The sequence below is a fragment of the Eubalaena glacialis genome, chromosome 5, assembly GCF_028564815.1.
Source record: "Eubalaena glacialis isolate mEubGla1 chromosome 5, mEubGla1.1.hap2.+ XY, whole genome shotgun sequence".
Lineage (NCBI taxonomy): Eukaryota > Metazoa > Chordata > Mammalia > Artiodactyla > Balaenidae > Eubalaena > Eubalaena glacialis.
The window spans coordinates 6,819,672-6,836,315 of NC_083720.1; the positions used below are offsets into that span (position 1 = coordinate 6,819,672).

At 40.3% G+C, this 16,644-nt stretch overlaps 1 protein-coding gene across 1 annotated transcript in view; it reads left to right on the forward strand.

Moving 5' to 3' along the window:
- The first annotated feature begins 13,630 nt into the window (after positions 1 to 13,630).
- LOC133091730 (transmembrane protein 258-like) overlaps positions 13,631 to 16,644 on the forward strand; it is a 29,396-nt gene continuing 26,382 nt past the window's right edge. Inside the window, exon 1 of the mRNA XM_061190984.1 lies at positions 13,631 to 13,693. Within this exon, the coding sequence (XP_061046967.1) occupies positions 13,631 to 13,693 (63 nt within the window). The remainder of the gene's footprint in view (positions 13,694 to 16,644) is intronic.

Here is a 16,644-nt window from a genome sequence, read left to right on the forward strand (position 1 = left end):
TTGGTGTGTTTCTCCTTGGATTTATCCTGTATGGGACTCTCTGTGCTTCCAGGACTTGATTAACTATTTCCTTTCCCATATTAGGGAAGTTTTCAACTATAATCTCTTCAAATATTTTCTCAGTCCCTTTCTTTTTCTCTTCTTCTTCTGGGACCCCTATAATTCGAATGTTGGTGCGTTTAATGTTGTCCCAGAGGTCTCTGAGACTGTCCTCAGTTCTTTTCATTCTTTTTTCTTTATTCTGGTCTGCAGTAGTTATTTCCACCATTTTATCTTCCAGGTCACTTATCCGTTCTTCTGCCTCAGTTATTCTGCTATTGATCCCATCTAGAGTATTTTTAATTTCATTTATTGTGCTTGTCATCGTTTCTTGGTTCCTCTTTAGTTCTTCTACGTCCTTGTTAAATGTTTCTTGCATTTTGTCTATTCTATTTCCAAGACTTTGGATCATCCTTACTATCATTATTCTGAATTCTTTTTCAGGTAGACTACCTATTTCCTCTTCATTTGTTAGGTCTGGTGTGTTTTGACCCTGCTCCTTCATCTGCTGTGTGTTTTTCTGTCTTCTCATTTTGCTTATCTTACTGTGTTTGGGGTCTCCTTTTCACAGGCTGCAGGTTCGTAGTTCCCGTTGTTCTTGGTATCTGTCCCCAGTGGCTAAGGTTGGTTCAGTGGGTTGTGTAGGTTTCCTGGTGGAGGGAACTAGTGCCTGTGTTCTGGTGGATGAGGCTGGATCTTGTCTTTCTGGTGGGTTCGTCCACGTCTGGTGGTGTGTTTTGGGGTGTCTGTGGCCTTATTATGATTTTAGGCAGCCTCTCTGTTAATGGATGGGGCTGTGTTCCTGTCTTGCTAGTTGTTTGGCATAGGGTGTCCAGCACTGTAGCTTGCTGGTCGTTGAGTGAAGCTGGGTCTTGATGTTGAGATGGAGATCTGTGAGAGATTTTCGCCGTTTAGTATTACGTGGAGCTGGGAGGTCTCTTGTGGACCAGTGTCCTGAAGTTGGCTCTCCCACCTCAGAGGCACAGCCCTGATGCCTGGCTGGAGCACCAAGAGCCTTTCATCCACACGGCTCAGAATAAAAGGGAGAAAAAATGGAAAGAAAGAAAAAAAGAGGATAAAATAAAATAAAATAAAGCAATTATAATAAAAAATAAGAAAAAAAATTATTAAGAGTAAATTTATTAAGAAAAAAAATTTTTTTAATTTTTAAAAATAGATTTATTAATTTTTTATACTAAAAATAAGAAAAAAATTATTTAGAAAAAATTTATTAAGAAAAAAATATTTTTTAATTTTTTAAAATAAAAAATATGAAAAAACTTATTAAAAATTTTTTTTAAAAATAGAAAATAAGGAAAAAATTATTAAGAAAACATTTATTAGGGAAAAAAAAATTTTTTAAGCCAAAAAAAAAAAAAAAAAAAAAAAAGAAAAAAACAAACTGACGGACCTAACCCTAGGACTAACGGTGAGAGCAAAGCTATACAGACAAAATCTCACCCAGAAGCATACACATCTACACTCACAAAAAAAGGAAAAGGGGAAAAGTTAATATATCCTGCTCCCAAAGTCCATCTCCTAAATTTGGGATGATTCGTTGTCTATTCAGGTATTCAACAGATGCAAGCACATCAAGTTGTTTGTGGAGCTTTAATCCGCTGCTTCTGAGGCTGCTGGGAGAGATTTCCCTTTCTCTTCTTTGTTCGTACAGCTCCCGGGGTTCAGCTTTGGATTTGGACCCGCCTCTGCATGTAGGTCCCCTGAGGGCGTCTGTTCCCCGCCCAGACAGAACGGGGTTAAAGGAGCAGCTGATTCGGGGGCTCTGGCTCAGTCAGGCCGCGGGGAGGGAGCGGTACGGAGGAGGCGGGGCGAGCCTGCAGCGGCAGAAGCCGGTGTGACGTTGCAGCAGCCTGAGGCGCGCCGTGTGCTCTCCCGGGGAAGTTGTCCCCGGATTACGGGAGCCTGGCCGTGGCGGGCTGCACAGGCTCCCGGGAGGGGCGGTGTGGAGAATGACCTGTGCTCGCCCACAGGCTGTTTGGTGGCGGCAGCAGCAGCCTTAGCGTCTCATGCCCGTCTCTGGGGTCCGCGCTGATAGCCGCGGCTCGCGCCCGTCTCTGGAGTTCGTTTAAGTGGCGCTCTGAATCCCCTCTCCTTGCACGCCGCGAAACAAAGAGGCAAGAAAAAGTCTCCTGCCTCTTCGGCAGCTGCAGACTTTTTCTCGGGCTCCCTCCCGGCTAGTTGTGGTGCGCTAGACCCTTCAGGCTGTGTTCACGCAGCCAACCCCAGTCCTCTCCCTGGGATCCGACCGAAGCCCGCGCCTCAGCTCCCAGCCCCCGCCCGCCCCGGCGGGTGAGCAGACAAGCCTCTCGGGCTGGTGAGTGCTGCTCGGCGCCGAGCCTCTGTGCGGGAATCTCTCCGTTTTTCCCTCTGCGTCCCTGTTGCTGTGGGATCCGCGCTGATAGCCGCGGCTCGCGCCCGTCTCTGGAGCTCGTTTAGGCGGCGCTCTGAATCCCCTCTCCTTGCGCGCCGCGAAACAAAGAGGCAAGAAAAAGTCTCTTGCCTCTTTGGCAGCTGCAGTCTTTTTCCCGGACTCCCTCCCGGCTAGCACCGAAGCCCGAGCCCCAGCTCCCAGGCCCCGCCCGCCCCGGCGGCTGAGCAGACAAGCCTCTCGGGCTGGTGAGTGCTGGTCGGCACCGCTCCTCTGTGCGGGAATCTCCGCTTTGCCCTCCGCACCAATGTGGCTGCGCTCTCCTCCGTGGCTCCGGAGCTTCCCCCCTCTGCTACCCGCAGTCTCTGCCCACGAAGGGGCTTCCTAGTGTGTGGAAACCTTTCCTCCTTCACAGCTCCCTCCCACTGGTGCAGGTCCCGTCCCTATTCTTTTGTCTCTGTTATTTCTTTTTTCTTTTGCCCTACCCAAGTACGTGGGGATTTTCTTGCCTTTTGGGAGGTCTGACGTCTTCTGCCAGCGTTCAGTGGGTGTTCTGTAGGAGCAGTTCCACGTGTAGATGTATTTCTCATGTATCTGTGGGGAGGAAGGTGATCTCCGCGTCTTACTCTTCCGCCATCTTGCCACGTCCCTCTCCTAGACTTTTTAATGATGGCCATTCTGACTGATGTGAGGTGGTACCTTATTTTTGTCTGATTTGCATTTCTCTAATAATTAGCGATGTTGAGCATCTTTTCATGTGCCTATTGGCCATCTGTATTTCTTCTGTGGAGAAATGTCTATTTAGGTCTTCTGCCCATGTTTTGATTGGGTTGTTTGTCTTTTTGTTGTTGAGTTGTATGAGCTGTTTGTATATTTTGGAAATTAAGCCCTTGTCGGTCAAATTGTTGGCAAATATTTTCTCCCATTCTGTGGGTTGTCTTCATTTTGTTTATGGTTTCCTTTGCTGTGCAAAAGCTTGTAAGTTTGATTAGGTCTCGTTTGTTTATTTTTGTTTTTATTTCTATTGCCTCAGGAAACTGACTAAGAAAACATTGGTACAATTTATGTCAGAGAATGTTTTGCCTATGATCTCCTCTAGGAGTTTTATGGGGTCATGTCTTATGCTTAAGTCTGTAAGCCACTTTGAGTTTATTTTTGTGTATGGTGAGAGTGTGTGGAATACAATGGACTACTACTCAGACAAAATAAGAACGAAATAATGCCATTTGCAGCAACATGGATGCAACTAGAGATTATCATACTAAGTGAAGGAAGTCAGAAAGAGGAAGTCAGAAAGACAAAAACAAATATCATGTGATTTCACTTATATGTGGAATCTAAAATACGACACAAATGAACCTATCTATGAAATAGAAACAGAATCCAGGACATAGAGAACAGACTGGTGGTTGCCAAGAGGGAGGGGGTTGGGGGAGGGATGAAGTAGGAGGTTGGGGTTAGCAGATGTAAGCTTTTATATATAGAATGGATAAACAACAAGATCCTACTGTATAGTACAGAGAACTATAATCAATACCCTATGATAAATCATAATGAAAAAATATAAAAAAAGAATGTATATATATGTATAACTGAATCACTTTGTTGTACAGCAGAAATTAACACATTGTAAGTCAACTATATTTCAATAAAAATATTGATTAAAAAAAGAAATTGATATGATTTTTGACTTTAAAAATTTCTTTATGAAAATTAAAAAAGTTTTAAAAGATAGGTGAAAGAGTGTGAGGTAAGTTAAGACATGATTCTGATCTGGAGTCAAAATAATCAGAAAGCCAATATTTAAACAATGAAAGTTTGTGTCTATGTACCCTCATGTAAGCAAATGTTGTTCCTGGTAAAATTCCGGTTTTAAGTCTGTAACTTATTAAAACAATATATTTTATTTACTATGTAGTTGTTTGAAATGGCCTCAGAAACCAAAAATAAGGAATCAAGAAGATAATCAACCACAAGCTTAAAATATTCGTTTCTCAAATGTAATTGGCTTTATATAAATTGGAAGAGGAGATTGCTCTGGTAAATGTTCCTTTCTGCAATTGTTTGGCGCAAGGCTATGTGTATATGTATATATCAAATTAGATCAATCAGATCAAACTTGTAAGAATAATATTAAATCTCCTGTATTCTAATTAATATTTTGTCTGCATGTCCTATCAATAACTAACAGAGGTATGTTAAAATTTCCCACTTTGATTTTAGAAATGTCTATTTCTCCTACTAGTTCTATAAATTTTTGCTTCATATATTTTGAGGCTAGGTTACTAGGTACACACAAATTTAGAATTGTTATATATTCTTGGTGGACCGTCTCTTTCATTATCATGAAATACCACTCTTAAAACTTGGGGTTCACAGTGTTTCTTACATCTGTTACTTAAATTCCATTGATATTAGAGAATTCTCTTAACACTTCAAATATTGATTCTGTACAATCGAGTTTCTCATATCCTTCCAGGACTGCAAATTAAATGTGCAGTGTTAACAGAAATAAGCAATAAACCAATCTATAATACGAACAGAAAAGCGTCTTATTTTGCCCAAACTGAGGACTATAGCCTGGGAGAGACAGATTCAAGAAGCATTTGAATTCTGCCTGACTACAAAATGGGGGAGGCTTATAAAGGCAAAAAACACAAAATTATGTAAATTGTTTGTTAAGGATTATAACTGGAGCTGGCAAGAATTAAGGGTGCTTATTAAGCAAGGATTGGTTGGGGTCTGAAATGACTGCATAGTTACAAGGGGAGACCTTGAGACTATAAGGCTGCAGCTGGCAGCTAGCAGATACCGTTTTGAGAAAGGCTGGTGGTGTCCTTGAGTGTGATACAGTTCAGAAAATTCAAGTTCTCATTAATACAGGAACATACCTGAAACCAGGTCCACAATGGCCAACCAGCTCCATTTGAATGCCTAAACCACAGTCACTCCATTTTGACTTTTAAAATGCATTCTTTTCTTTAATGGTTAAAGCAGATGTAGAAGGCATGTTTAATAGACAATAAACAGGCTATTTTGGTTAGCCTAAAGTTTTAGTTAAATCATGTATAAGCCAGAATGTCTTCTCCATAGCTCAATATATGAAAATTTCTTCTATCAGTATTATATTTGTTAGTAAATACCACATGTCTTTTACTGTGTGTTTTTGATGTTTTTTTCATATATGCCGCCCCTCAGTCTCTATTCTTTAGTCTGTGTGCTATCTGTTGAATTATTAATTCCAGTTTTAGTATGCGATTCTTCAGTTCTAGAATTTCTGTATGATATATTTATAAATTCTAGTTCTCTGATGAAATTTCCTGGTTTTCATTTAATAATTTGAACATTTTAATCACAATTATTTTAAAGCCTCCTTCAAACAACTCAAATATATGGCTCTCTCGTGCCTCTGTTTCTATTGTCTAATTTTTATCTTGATTATTGTCAGCTATTGCATACTTTTATGCTAGGTTAATTTTGCTCAAATGCCAGATGGTGTAAATAAAAAAATTTAGACTTAAGTTGATGCTCAGTATAATTTATACTCCTCCTGAGGACATGTGGTTTCATTTCTGGCAGATAGTTTAATTGAGAGCAGAAAAATTTAATCTAATAAATGACTAAGATGCTTTAAAACTGAGATTCAGTACCTGGAAGGAATTTTATTTCCTGTTAGCCCTACTTCCAGGGTGTGCATCTTTGGGGTTCTCAGATCTCAGAGGGAGAGAGGATCTGAAATAAGTTCCTTTGCTATAGCTGGAGAGGAACCTTAGACTCCTCTGTTCACTGAACTTTGGTCTATGTCACCCAGAGACGTAGAAACACCACTTTGGCATTACAGTCATTTAAAATCCTTTCCAACACTTGGCAACGTAAGTCTTTTTAATTTTCCCCATTACAATTTGTGTGAAGTGGTATCTTATTGTGTTTGAACTCTGGATTTCCCTGGTAGTTAGTGATATAGTACATCTTCTCATGCACTTATTGATCATTAGCATCCTTCTTTGGTGAAGTGCCTGTTAAACTCTTTGCCTGTAGCACTGTTGGTTTCGTATTATTGAGGTATGAGTGTTCTTTATATAATCTGAACACAAGTCTTTTATAACAAATACATATTGCAAATATTAATTTGCATTCTGTAACTTGATTTTTTTTTTTTTTTTTTTTTTAGTTTTCATAATGGTGCTCTTTAAAGAGGTAAAGCTTTTAATTTTGAGAAAATTCTGTTCATTTTATACAGGCTCATGCTTTTGGTGTCCTGTTTAAGAAATCTTTCTCTACTCCAAAATGTTACACATTTTCTATGAAGTTTTCTTCTAGAAGTTTTACATTATTAACTTTCATGTTTAGATCCATGATCCATTTTAATTTGATTTTTGTGTATTGTGTGAGATATGTGTTGATGTTTACTTTCCTCTTATACAGATATAGATATTTAGTTGTTCCAGCACTGTATGTTGGAAGACTTTTTCTCCCTCATTGAATTGCTTAGAACTTTTATTTAAAAGCAAGGAGGAAAGATGTATATTTTCTGACTCTATTCTATTCCACTGATCTATATGCTTATGCTTTCACTAATATCATCCTTTTGATTACTGTAGTTTCATGTCTTGAAATCAGATAATGTACATTCTCCAAATTTGTTCTTGCTTTGAAAATTACTTTTGTTGCTCTAAATTGGTTTCAATCCTATATAAATGCTCAATCCTGCTTCCTTTCCTCTGCCACAATTGTTGATTCTGAGTCTTTCCTCATTAACTCAAAGACTCAGAATCTTTTTCCCAGGCACCTTGACGTGCAACACTTATATTTTATATATGGTAAATTTGAGGCTCTTTAAGAACGATTGGAGATTAATGTCACAATATAGTACATGGCACAAATGTTGTTATATCCATGCATTTTTAACTGAGAGCCTCCTTGGCTATTAAACATTATTTGTTTAAAGGAAAAGAAATCTTAAACTCCTTATTGTTGCTAAACAAGCACTGCATGATCTTTCCCCTTCCTACGTCTCCAGTCTCACATCTATCTACTCTCTTCCTTATTCTTTATGCTCCAGTCTTACTGGCTTTCTTTCAGTTCCTGGAATTGAATAAATTCCCACAGAGGGCCCTTGCACATGGTGTTTTTCTCTGCCTGGGGTGCTCATCCCTCCAATCTTCTCATGGTTGATTCCTACTTATACTTCAAATTTCAGTTTAAATATTCTTTCCTGAACACAATGTAGATGCTCTGTTATTATCCATCACAAAGCTTGTGTGTTTCTTTTACAATTTATATTTTTAAAATTATTTTACTATTTTGATTTTCTCCTGTACAAGGGAAGATGGTGTCTACCTTGTTCCACTGTTTCTGAATCTGTAGTGATTTTCAGAACATCTTAAAGATAGTTGTGTTAACGCATGTTGAATTAAATAAAAACGTTTGATATCTTATGGAATCACTTTACCTCTCCCACTTTCTTTTAAGACAAACATTTTTCTAAGTTTATTTAGTTTTCTCAGCCTTCTTTGTACTTTACCTCTGAAATGGGATATGACACTATTGAGTCCATACTTTCTAGTATTACTGTTTATCCAGTAAGTTTATCATTTTCCTCACTCTTTTGTTCTGTGATCCCTTAAATGTGGGTATGCCCCAAAATTTTATTCTTTGTCACATCCATGGATTTTTAGCTGTTGCTGATGCCTAGCCTTCTCAAACCCAGTGTTTTAGTCCACTTGGGCAGCTATAACAAAATACCATATATTGGGTGCTTAAACAATAGACATTTATCTCTCACATTTCTAGAGGCTGGGAAGTCCTATGTTCTAGTGCCAGCAGATTCAGTTCTTAGTGAGGGCCCTCTTCCTGGCTTGCAGACGGCTGCCTTCTAGCTATATCTCTTTTGACAGAGAGAAGAAGCTCTGGTGTCTCTTCACTTACTTGTAAGGCCACTAATCCCATCATGGGGGTTCTACCCTCGTGACCTCATATAAACCTAATTACCTCCCAAAGGCCCCCACCTCCTAATTTGATTACATTGGGGGTTAGGGCTTCAATGTATGAATTTTGCATGGACACAAATATTCAGTGCGTCATTTCCAGTTTCAAGGTTTTATTTCCACCTGCCATCTGGACATCTCTACCAGGGCCTGACATACAATTAAAATTCAATGTGAATTTTAAACCAAACCTTGTACTTTTTATATTTTCATTTTTAATCTACAGCATTCCAGGATCCAGGGTAGCTGACATAAACTAGTAGCTGACACACAGTAGATTCGGTTACTGATTATTAAAACATGGATAAAATTATTTAACGACCAATCAGCTCCTTCTCTTTCCTACTCCACTTCTCTGGATGTCACTGGTTCACTTGGTTACAAACTTTTGGGTCAACTTTGTCTTTTTTTGTGTTTCTCTTTCTACACAATGTCCACTTAAGCAATATTTTGCTAAATTCTACATTTAACTTGAAAAGTGCTTTGCACAGTTAGAAATTTCTTTTCAATGTTGACTCCTCCTTATTTCAGACTAATCCAAGTCTATTTTAATAAATCTTTTTCTTCCTTCATACTTCTCTCAACTCAGACACATCCTACATCATTCTGAGACTAGATGCAGTACAGCTCTTATCAACATAGTCCCCGATTCACAACTGAGCAAGAGCTCTCAGTTGCCCTTCAGAGAATTAGGGCAACCGTTTGTCCTCCCATGTATCTCCTCCATCTCCAGTAGATTCCAGCAAATAACTTCCTCTTTCAATGCACATGCCTTCTGTTTTTCATATCTGAACTTTTGATCATGTTATTCCTTCTTTTGGAACATATTTCTTTTCTTTTCATATAAAAGTCTTGCAATTCCACCCATTACTGAAGGCTGTACTCAAAGTACTCCACCACCTGAAGTCTGTTTTTTTGATACTCACAAACCTTAGAGGTGCATTTTGCTCTAATTGATCCTCCAGCATTTTGCTCATGTCTTGCTAATGGCACTAAGCACATACAAGGCTTAGTGTGCTCATTTAGCAAAGTTAAAAATGAAAATGTATTTCCTTCCCCATCCTTATTAAATCTTAACTTTTGAGGGCAAAGACTGAGACTAGTTCACCTTTTAAACTGACACATGCCACACAAACAGAAGCTCAATGCCAGGAACACTCCATGTGGTACTTGGTTGGTTGATGAAAATAGATGTATAAATAGACAATTCCTATTCAGTTGATTGATTTTTTTCTTCAACCAATCAGATTTCTCCAAGCTTTGAAGAACTATACAGATAAAATTAACCCAGGAAATATCTACTCTGGGCAACTGAGGAATTTTTAATATGTGGATGAAACAAGAAAGTATTGCCTTAGTTATAGGTTTAAAAATGTTACTTCCACACAATATTATACAAAGACTCAAAACTACTTTTAGCAGAAGCACAATGACCCTAGTCTACAGCCTATGAAATTCACCCTCCTTCAAACGACATAAGCTTCAAACAGATAAAGGGGAGGAGCCTAAGATAACATTGCCAACATAGGGTTGCCTGATTTATTTGTTTCTTGAGAGGAAGTAAATTTTTTGCCCATCGTTTAACACATCACTAGGCTTGCCTATTCTTTTCTATACCTTTATTTACAATGTATCTGTTTAACTTTACCCTGTGGTTACTCCCCTGTCATGATTATTCACTGTCTAATCTGTTTTATTAAAAACAAACTCCATTCCCAATGACGTTTACTACCACTGAGCTTCTTAGTTTGACCATTTACACTTTTGGAAGACGATACAATGTCACACTCATGTACATAACATCCCTACATTGTGATGTCAAATATATTACCTATTAACCACAGATTTCTTCACATATCTGGCCAACTGAACAATCTCCTTGAACAATACTTTACAACATGAAATAACACGTCGTAAGAAAATATTTCGTACTGAATATCTCAACAAGCCAATTTCCCTACTAAAGAAAGACCTCACACAAATTAATTTAAAACACGTTTCCACATATAAAATGGCATTTCTTAAATAGATTAAAATTTTAAGAAAGCATGCAAAAATCTGTTTCATTAGAAACTGTCAAAAAGCAAATTTGATCATAGATTAAACTGACATTTATTGAATACTTGTTATGCGGTGATTACTGTGCCGTGGATAATTTATTAAACAAAACAACAATGTTCCCGCCCTCGTGCATAGCACATTTGGTGAGCAAAAGAGAGAATTTTTAAAAATTAAATACTTGCAGAAGTTTGTAGCAACAAACTATAACACATGCTGTGGAATACGGCAAGCTGAGCCAGTTACAACGCGACATGAAATTCCCCAGGAGCACCAAAATGGATCACCTGCGTTACAAATTCCTCCCTATGCCTACAGTACAGAGTACGGTGACGCCGTCTGTTGCCTGTTGGTCCCTTGATGTAAGGATGTAGAATGCTCTATAGTTCATACTTCAACAGAACCTTTATTGTTTGCCTTTAGGGCACCCTCTTTGGGCACTAAACCCTCTAAACCTGCAAAGGCCAGAGTTGTGTAGAGTGGAAGCAGAGCCCCTCCGTGGGTCTTTGGGAAAGATGGTGGATGTATCAGGGCTCCTCAGGGACACAGAACCAATAGGGTGTGAGCACATATACAGAGAGATTTATTTTAAGAACCTGGCTCACCTGATTCTGGAGGCTCGGCGAGTCCACAATCTGACGAGGTAGGCTAGCAGGCTGGAGACAGACCCTGGGAAGAGTTGCTTCTTGCGTCCAAAGGAGTTTGCTGCAGAATTCCTCCTTGCTCGGGGGAACTCTTTTGTTTTTAAGGCCTTCAACTGACGGAATGAAGCCCATCCCCATCATGGAGGGTAATGGAGGATAATCCACTCGAGGTCCATGAATGTAAAGGTTAATCTCACCTACAGACCCCGCGGGAGCGGGCGGCGTTCCTGCAGTCCCCGGCCTGAAGGCCATGGCGCCGGCCGCGCTCCTCCGCGAAGTGACCCCGGCGCTGTGCAAGGCCCGGGGCGCCCTGGGGCTGGAGGAGCTGCAGGAGCTGCGGCGCCACCTGCGGGCAGGCGTCTGCGGGGACGTGCTGGCTGCGCAGCTGCAGGGGCGCCGGGGCTTCGCGCTGGGAGGCGGGGTGGGAGGCCGACGAGCGAGCGCGTGGTGCAGGCCGCCCGGCTGCTGCTTCTGCGCCGCCGCGCGCACCGGCGCCGGAAGGCGGGCTGCGAGGGGCTCTGCGCGCCGCTGCACCTCTGCAAGGTCGTGGTCCAGGACGAGTGCAAGTTCCTGAGGGACCGGACGGACGGTAGGAACGGTTACAGAATTAATTTAAAAAAAAAAAAAAAAGAAAAACACCTTTGCAGAGATATCCTGAATAATGTTCGAGAAAATATCTGGACACTGTGGTGCAGCCAAGTTGACACGTGAAATTAACCACCACAGATGGGAATTGGGCTGCTCCTGGTTTTACTACTTAGTTCCTGGACCCATGTATTCTTCCCATTGAAGACAGAGCACCACCTCAAGATCTCTAATTTAATGCATATGCTGTATTTTAGGTCACTGGGTATCACTGTCAACTCAGACCGGTGCTCGGTGATCCTGGAAATGTTTGGCTATCCCACTTTTCCCTGTGTACTCATCAGAATAAATGGCTGTAGGTCCTTCTGGGGAAGGACTGGGGCAGTCATTGCCAGAGTATGGCAGAGTACTTCCTTTCAGACACCTGGCCACTTCTTCAGTTAGTGAGTTCTGGATCTGAAAATTGGTTCAAGTTTGAGAACGGAGCGAGTAATTATGACTTCCCAGTGGGACAACTGCTCTCAGCCTCCTTTCCCTCCATTTTTGCCTTTTTCGGATTGTAAAATTTGACCAACACCCTTATTAGCCACTAGTCTATTGGCCGCTAGGGATGCCGATGTCTGTGAGCTATCTCCAAGCGCCCTGCCAGTCAACGTTTTGTCTGCTTCTCCAATCTTGTTGTTTATGTGGTACTTTTGGCCTCTTGATTTCCAGCAGTGAAATACTGCCACCTGACCTCTATTACTTCACGGCACATCATTATTACGAATGTTAAAGAGGCAGCTCTGTGACCGCAGAGGAGGCCTGGACTGAACTTTTTGTGTGGCACTGGTTCCCCTCTCGCCGGCACGTTCCTTGAAACCATATTTTTGGAGCTTCGCATAGAGCATAACCTGGTGATTTTTTTGGCCTCACATAATCTATCCATTCCAGCACACCCTCTTTACCTGGTCCCTTTATTCCTTCCTCTGCCGTCATTCACAGCAGCTTAAGCCTTTCCGCTTTGTTCAGCATTGGTCAGAGCCCTTTTTGTAGGCCTGTCACAGTCACTCTAGTGGTGAGTAGAGTGTCCCAGTCCCTGGGGTCCTTGCTAGGCTGATAAATCCCTGCAATCCTAGAATGTTCCCTGAGGTCAAAGAAATATTGCTTATCCAGTCATATATATTAGTCCCTTTGATCAAGTTCCCTGAAAATCCAATCCTAAGGGCAGTCTTCTGGCTCATGTTACTGGCATGTAAGTAATTGCTATGTTTCCTTCTAGGTATAATTCCTTTCCTTCCTTCTCAGCTGAGCATTGCCCCAGCCCAGCTCTCCTGGGATTTAACCCTTGTAATTGGCTTAGTAGCCAAGAGAGGGATTTCAGGGCAACTCCGGAGAGGAGCCCTGTAATCTTGCAGGGGTTGGGCCTCTTCGGCATCTTCCAGCAAGACAGCTAACTCTTACTAGGAAGTAGTCAGCTGTGTGAGCTCTAACGGTTTGGCACACAAATGTCTGTAGAGACAGTTCCTTCACAGGAGTCCATTCAGAAGTCCTCATTCCAGGTTTTAGGGTCCCAATCCAGGCCCTGATTTTTTGCATGGTATACCCACCTTAGTGGAGCATTTAAACATGTCTGTAACTCTGCAGCTCTAATTATTGGAGTTGGATGCTTAGCTGTGTCCCCTCTTCCACTGCAGGATAAGGGGCTATCTGTAAACTTCCACAGAGGCCCTCTGGCTCTCAGACTTCGTCTTTAAGTCCTGAACTTCACATTTCGCTTCTTCAGGGCGGTAATTCGACTTTGCAGTAATAAGCTCCAATGCCTTCTAAGCAGTGTTGCCCTGATATTTTTCAAATGCCTGAATTATGAAATCTATAAAGGAATTTCTCTCCACCGGGATAGTTTCCCAGGTCACCTCTGGTGAAATCATTAGTGATGAGAGTATACCATGTGCCAGGGATTACCGGTGCCCTGCATTCTTCAAAATAGCATCCTCTTTGCCTGCCAGTCGGTGAGTGACCTAGTCCCTGACCCCGTTTTACTGCCTGCTTTCTGGCACCCCTTGCATTAGTTTGGGTTCTCTGAGAAACAGATGTTAAACAGATTTACAAATGTAAGTCATTTTTTGTGGAAAATCATCTGTGAGGAAAATGGGGAGTCAGAAGATGTCGGTAGAGTACTCAGACTTTGATGTAGGTCTGATTCCTATGAAGGAAAGGAGAAAGCAAAGAAAATTGTGTAGGAAAAGTCTTAGACTGTAGTGCAGTTCTAAGAAAGTTGCCTCAAGGCAGATGGGGAGACTTCAAGCCAAGCACATGGGAAGACTGCTTGTCTCCCAGGAACAGGCCTGCCTTAGTATTTTAGCTACACTCAGTCCCTGGCTACGGGAAGTGTGACTTGGGCACAAATGGCAGTGTTGGGTTTCAGAGCACAGCAGCTGGGACCATCTGTCAGTTTCACTCCCTGTGGTCAGAGATTGGGGAGGAGCATTTTCTTGACTGCTGGAGTCCAAAATGCTTTTCTCCTCTTTGGAAGGAAGATAAACCCTTTGGAAGGCACGTGTTGAAAATGGCAGAAACTCTGTCAGCCTGAGTTCCTGAGTGAGTGCATGGAGGATGGCACCTCCCACTGCCATTATGTGACAAAGAAACTTCTGTTGCGTTCGAGCAATCTACATTTTAGAGTCTGTTTGTAATAGAAGTTCATTTATTTTAGGTGATGCTTCTTCTCAGCCTGCAATTCTCTTTTGTATTTGCAGTTATGTGCTTTTGCTGACATCTAACAAGTTCTGACCCATATTTTTCACTGCCCCCAGTGGTGCCCACTTACTAATCTCTACAATATGTTTTTCTGATCTAAAAAACAATGACCTAATAAATAAATAAATAAAAAATAAAAAACGGTGACCTATCTTCACCCAGAGATTGTCTCTTGCACCAGCAGGCATCGTATCTTTGAGATGGAGCTTATCTAACATTCAAAGTCTAATTCTGCCCAGTGCTTTGGTGTCCTACCCTAATTGCTTATTATATTTCTCTTTTTTCCTACCCTACTTCAACACTGCTACTTGTGTATTTCTGAATACTGTGTATTTCCCTGGTTCTTAAAGCACTTTATCTTGACTTAATTGAAAATTTCCATTTATTACTTGAGTCTTGCCTGTTGGCTGTTGTCCCTTTTCCTTGCCTAAATTAGGTGTTAATGTTCTCCCTGGTTCCTTACGTCATGTCTTCTCTGAAATACTGTATTGGTTTCATATCTGGAAATTTTGAATCCTCTACTTCTGTGCTCTCTTATTTTATGACCCCTTGGTTCTGGACTATCTTCCATGTACCTGGTCCATGGTTTTAATAGGGATCCCTTTGTTGTTTTCTGTTCCTGGTTCTGATTTCCAACACTGTTTGCACAGCCTTTCATTACAGAAGACCTCACTTTAACAAAGCTATTTTTCTCTCTGGAGTACCTTCCGATATCCCACTCCCAGGCTGATGTGTCCTTTAACAAACAACACAAAGCAGATGACTTTCATAGCTCCAGTGATTTCTTCCATTCCTGGGTTATTATTTTATGACTATTTTGTTTAATTGGCCATATATTGTATCTTTAAATATTTTTGCTACACGTTGCTAATTGGTTATTTTTATAGCCATTAAACTTTCTGAGAGTTAACATTTTTGCAGCTAATATAAAAGATTTGAACAGAAACTAAAAATACATATATATATATATAATTTTAAACTCCTCCTTTAATTTTTATAGAGCGTAAAAATATTTAATGTTCTAGAAAACAAACTTGCGGTTACCAAAGGGGAAAGGTGGTTGGGGAGGGATAAGTTAGGAGTTTGGGATTAGCAGATACACAAAACTATATATAAAATAGATAAACAGTGAGGTCCTACTGTATAGCACAGGGAACTATATTCAATTTCCTATAATAAACCATAATGGAAAAGAATATGAAAAATAATATATATGTATATCTGAATCACTTTCCTGTATACCAGAACCTAACACAATATTGCAAATCAACTATACTTCAATTAAAAGAAATTAAAAAAAAAAAACTCCTTCTTTATAGATATTTTTCTGAGGACTAAAAAAATAAAATAAAAATTAAAAATAAAGTTAATGTCCTAACATGTATTTTTCAAAACTCCCAGTTTGGAGACAGGAATTATTCAGATTGATTTTCTAAATATCCCCATATTGTTCATTTTTATTTTAACTTCATGCAGTGTGGCGCTAATTCATATAAAATATTGCTGATTAATATAGCACAATTATTCTAAGCAAAGAGAGCACTTTTGATTAGTCTTTCAAACCACCATGGTCTTCATCTATCCTCTTACTATGTCAGTGGAAACGATTAAAACACAATTTTGAAGCCATCTGTAGAGTCCAAATAACATTTGCCTACTCAGATGCTAGAGTAGTGTAGGGAATACCCTGTACTTTTTTCTCCTGTTACCTTGTAAAACCCTAGCCATGTGTACTATCAAACTCAAGCTCTAATTTTCAGAGTTAAAACAAAAATCAACATTAGTTTATTCTGGCACACTCTATGTATTGACCTCTGTGCAATCATTCACTCCAGTTGTGAAATATTGTAATATAATATGTGGCATAAAGAGCACAGCAATGAAGTTAGCTCTCCAAACTCAGTCCCAATATCCTTGTTTATAAACGCGAGTAATAAAAGTTACAGTATAGAATAGCTTTGGAGATGAGACCCGATAGCATATGTAAATACTCAGTACTGGAGAAGAACATTTGTAAGGCTACTAAGTACTAAATAAATGGTTTTTATTTAGCTGTTTTGAGGAGGAGGAGGAAGAGAAGATGGATGCAGCAAAAGGGGAAAAGGGGAAAGGGAAGAGGAAAAAGGAAATAGGAGAAAGGCACAAAAAGCCTCCAGAGACCTGGATATTCACTGCTCTGCAATCCTTACAAAGTTTATTATGA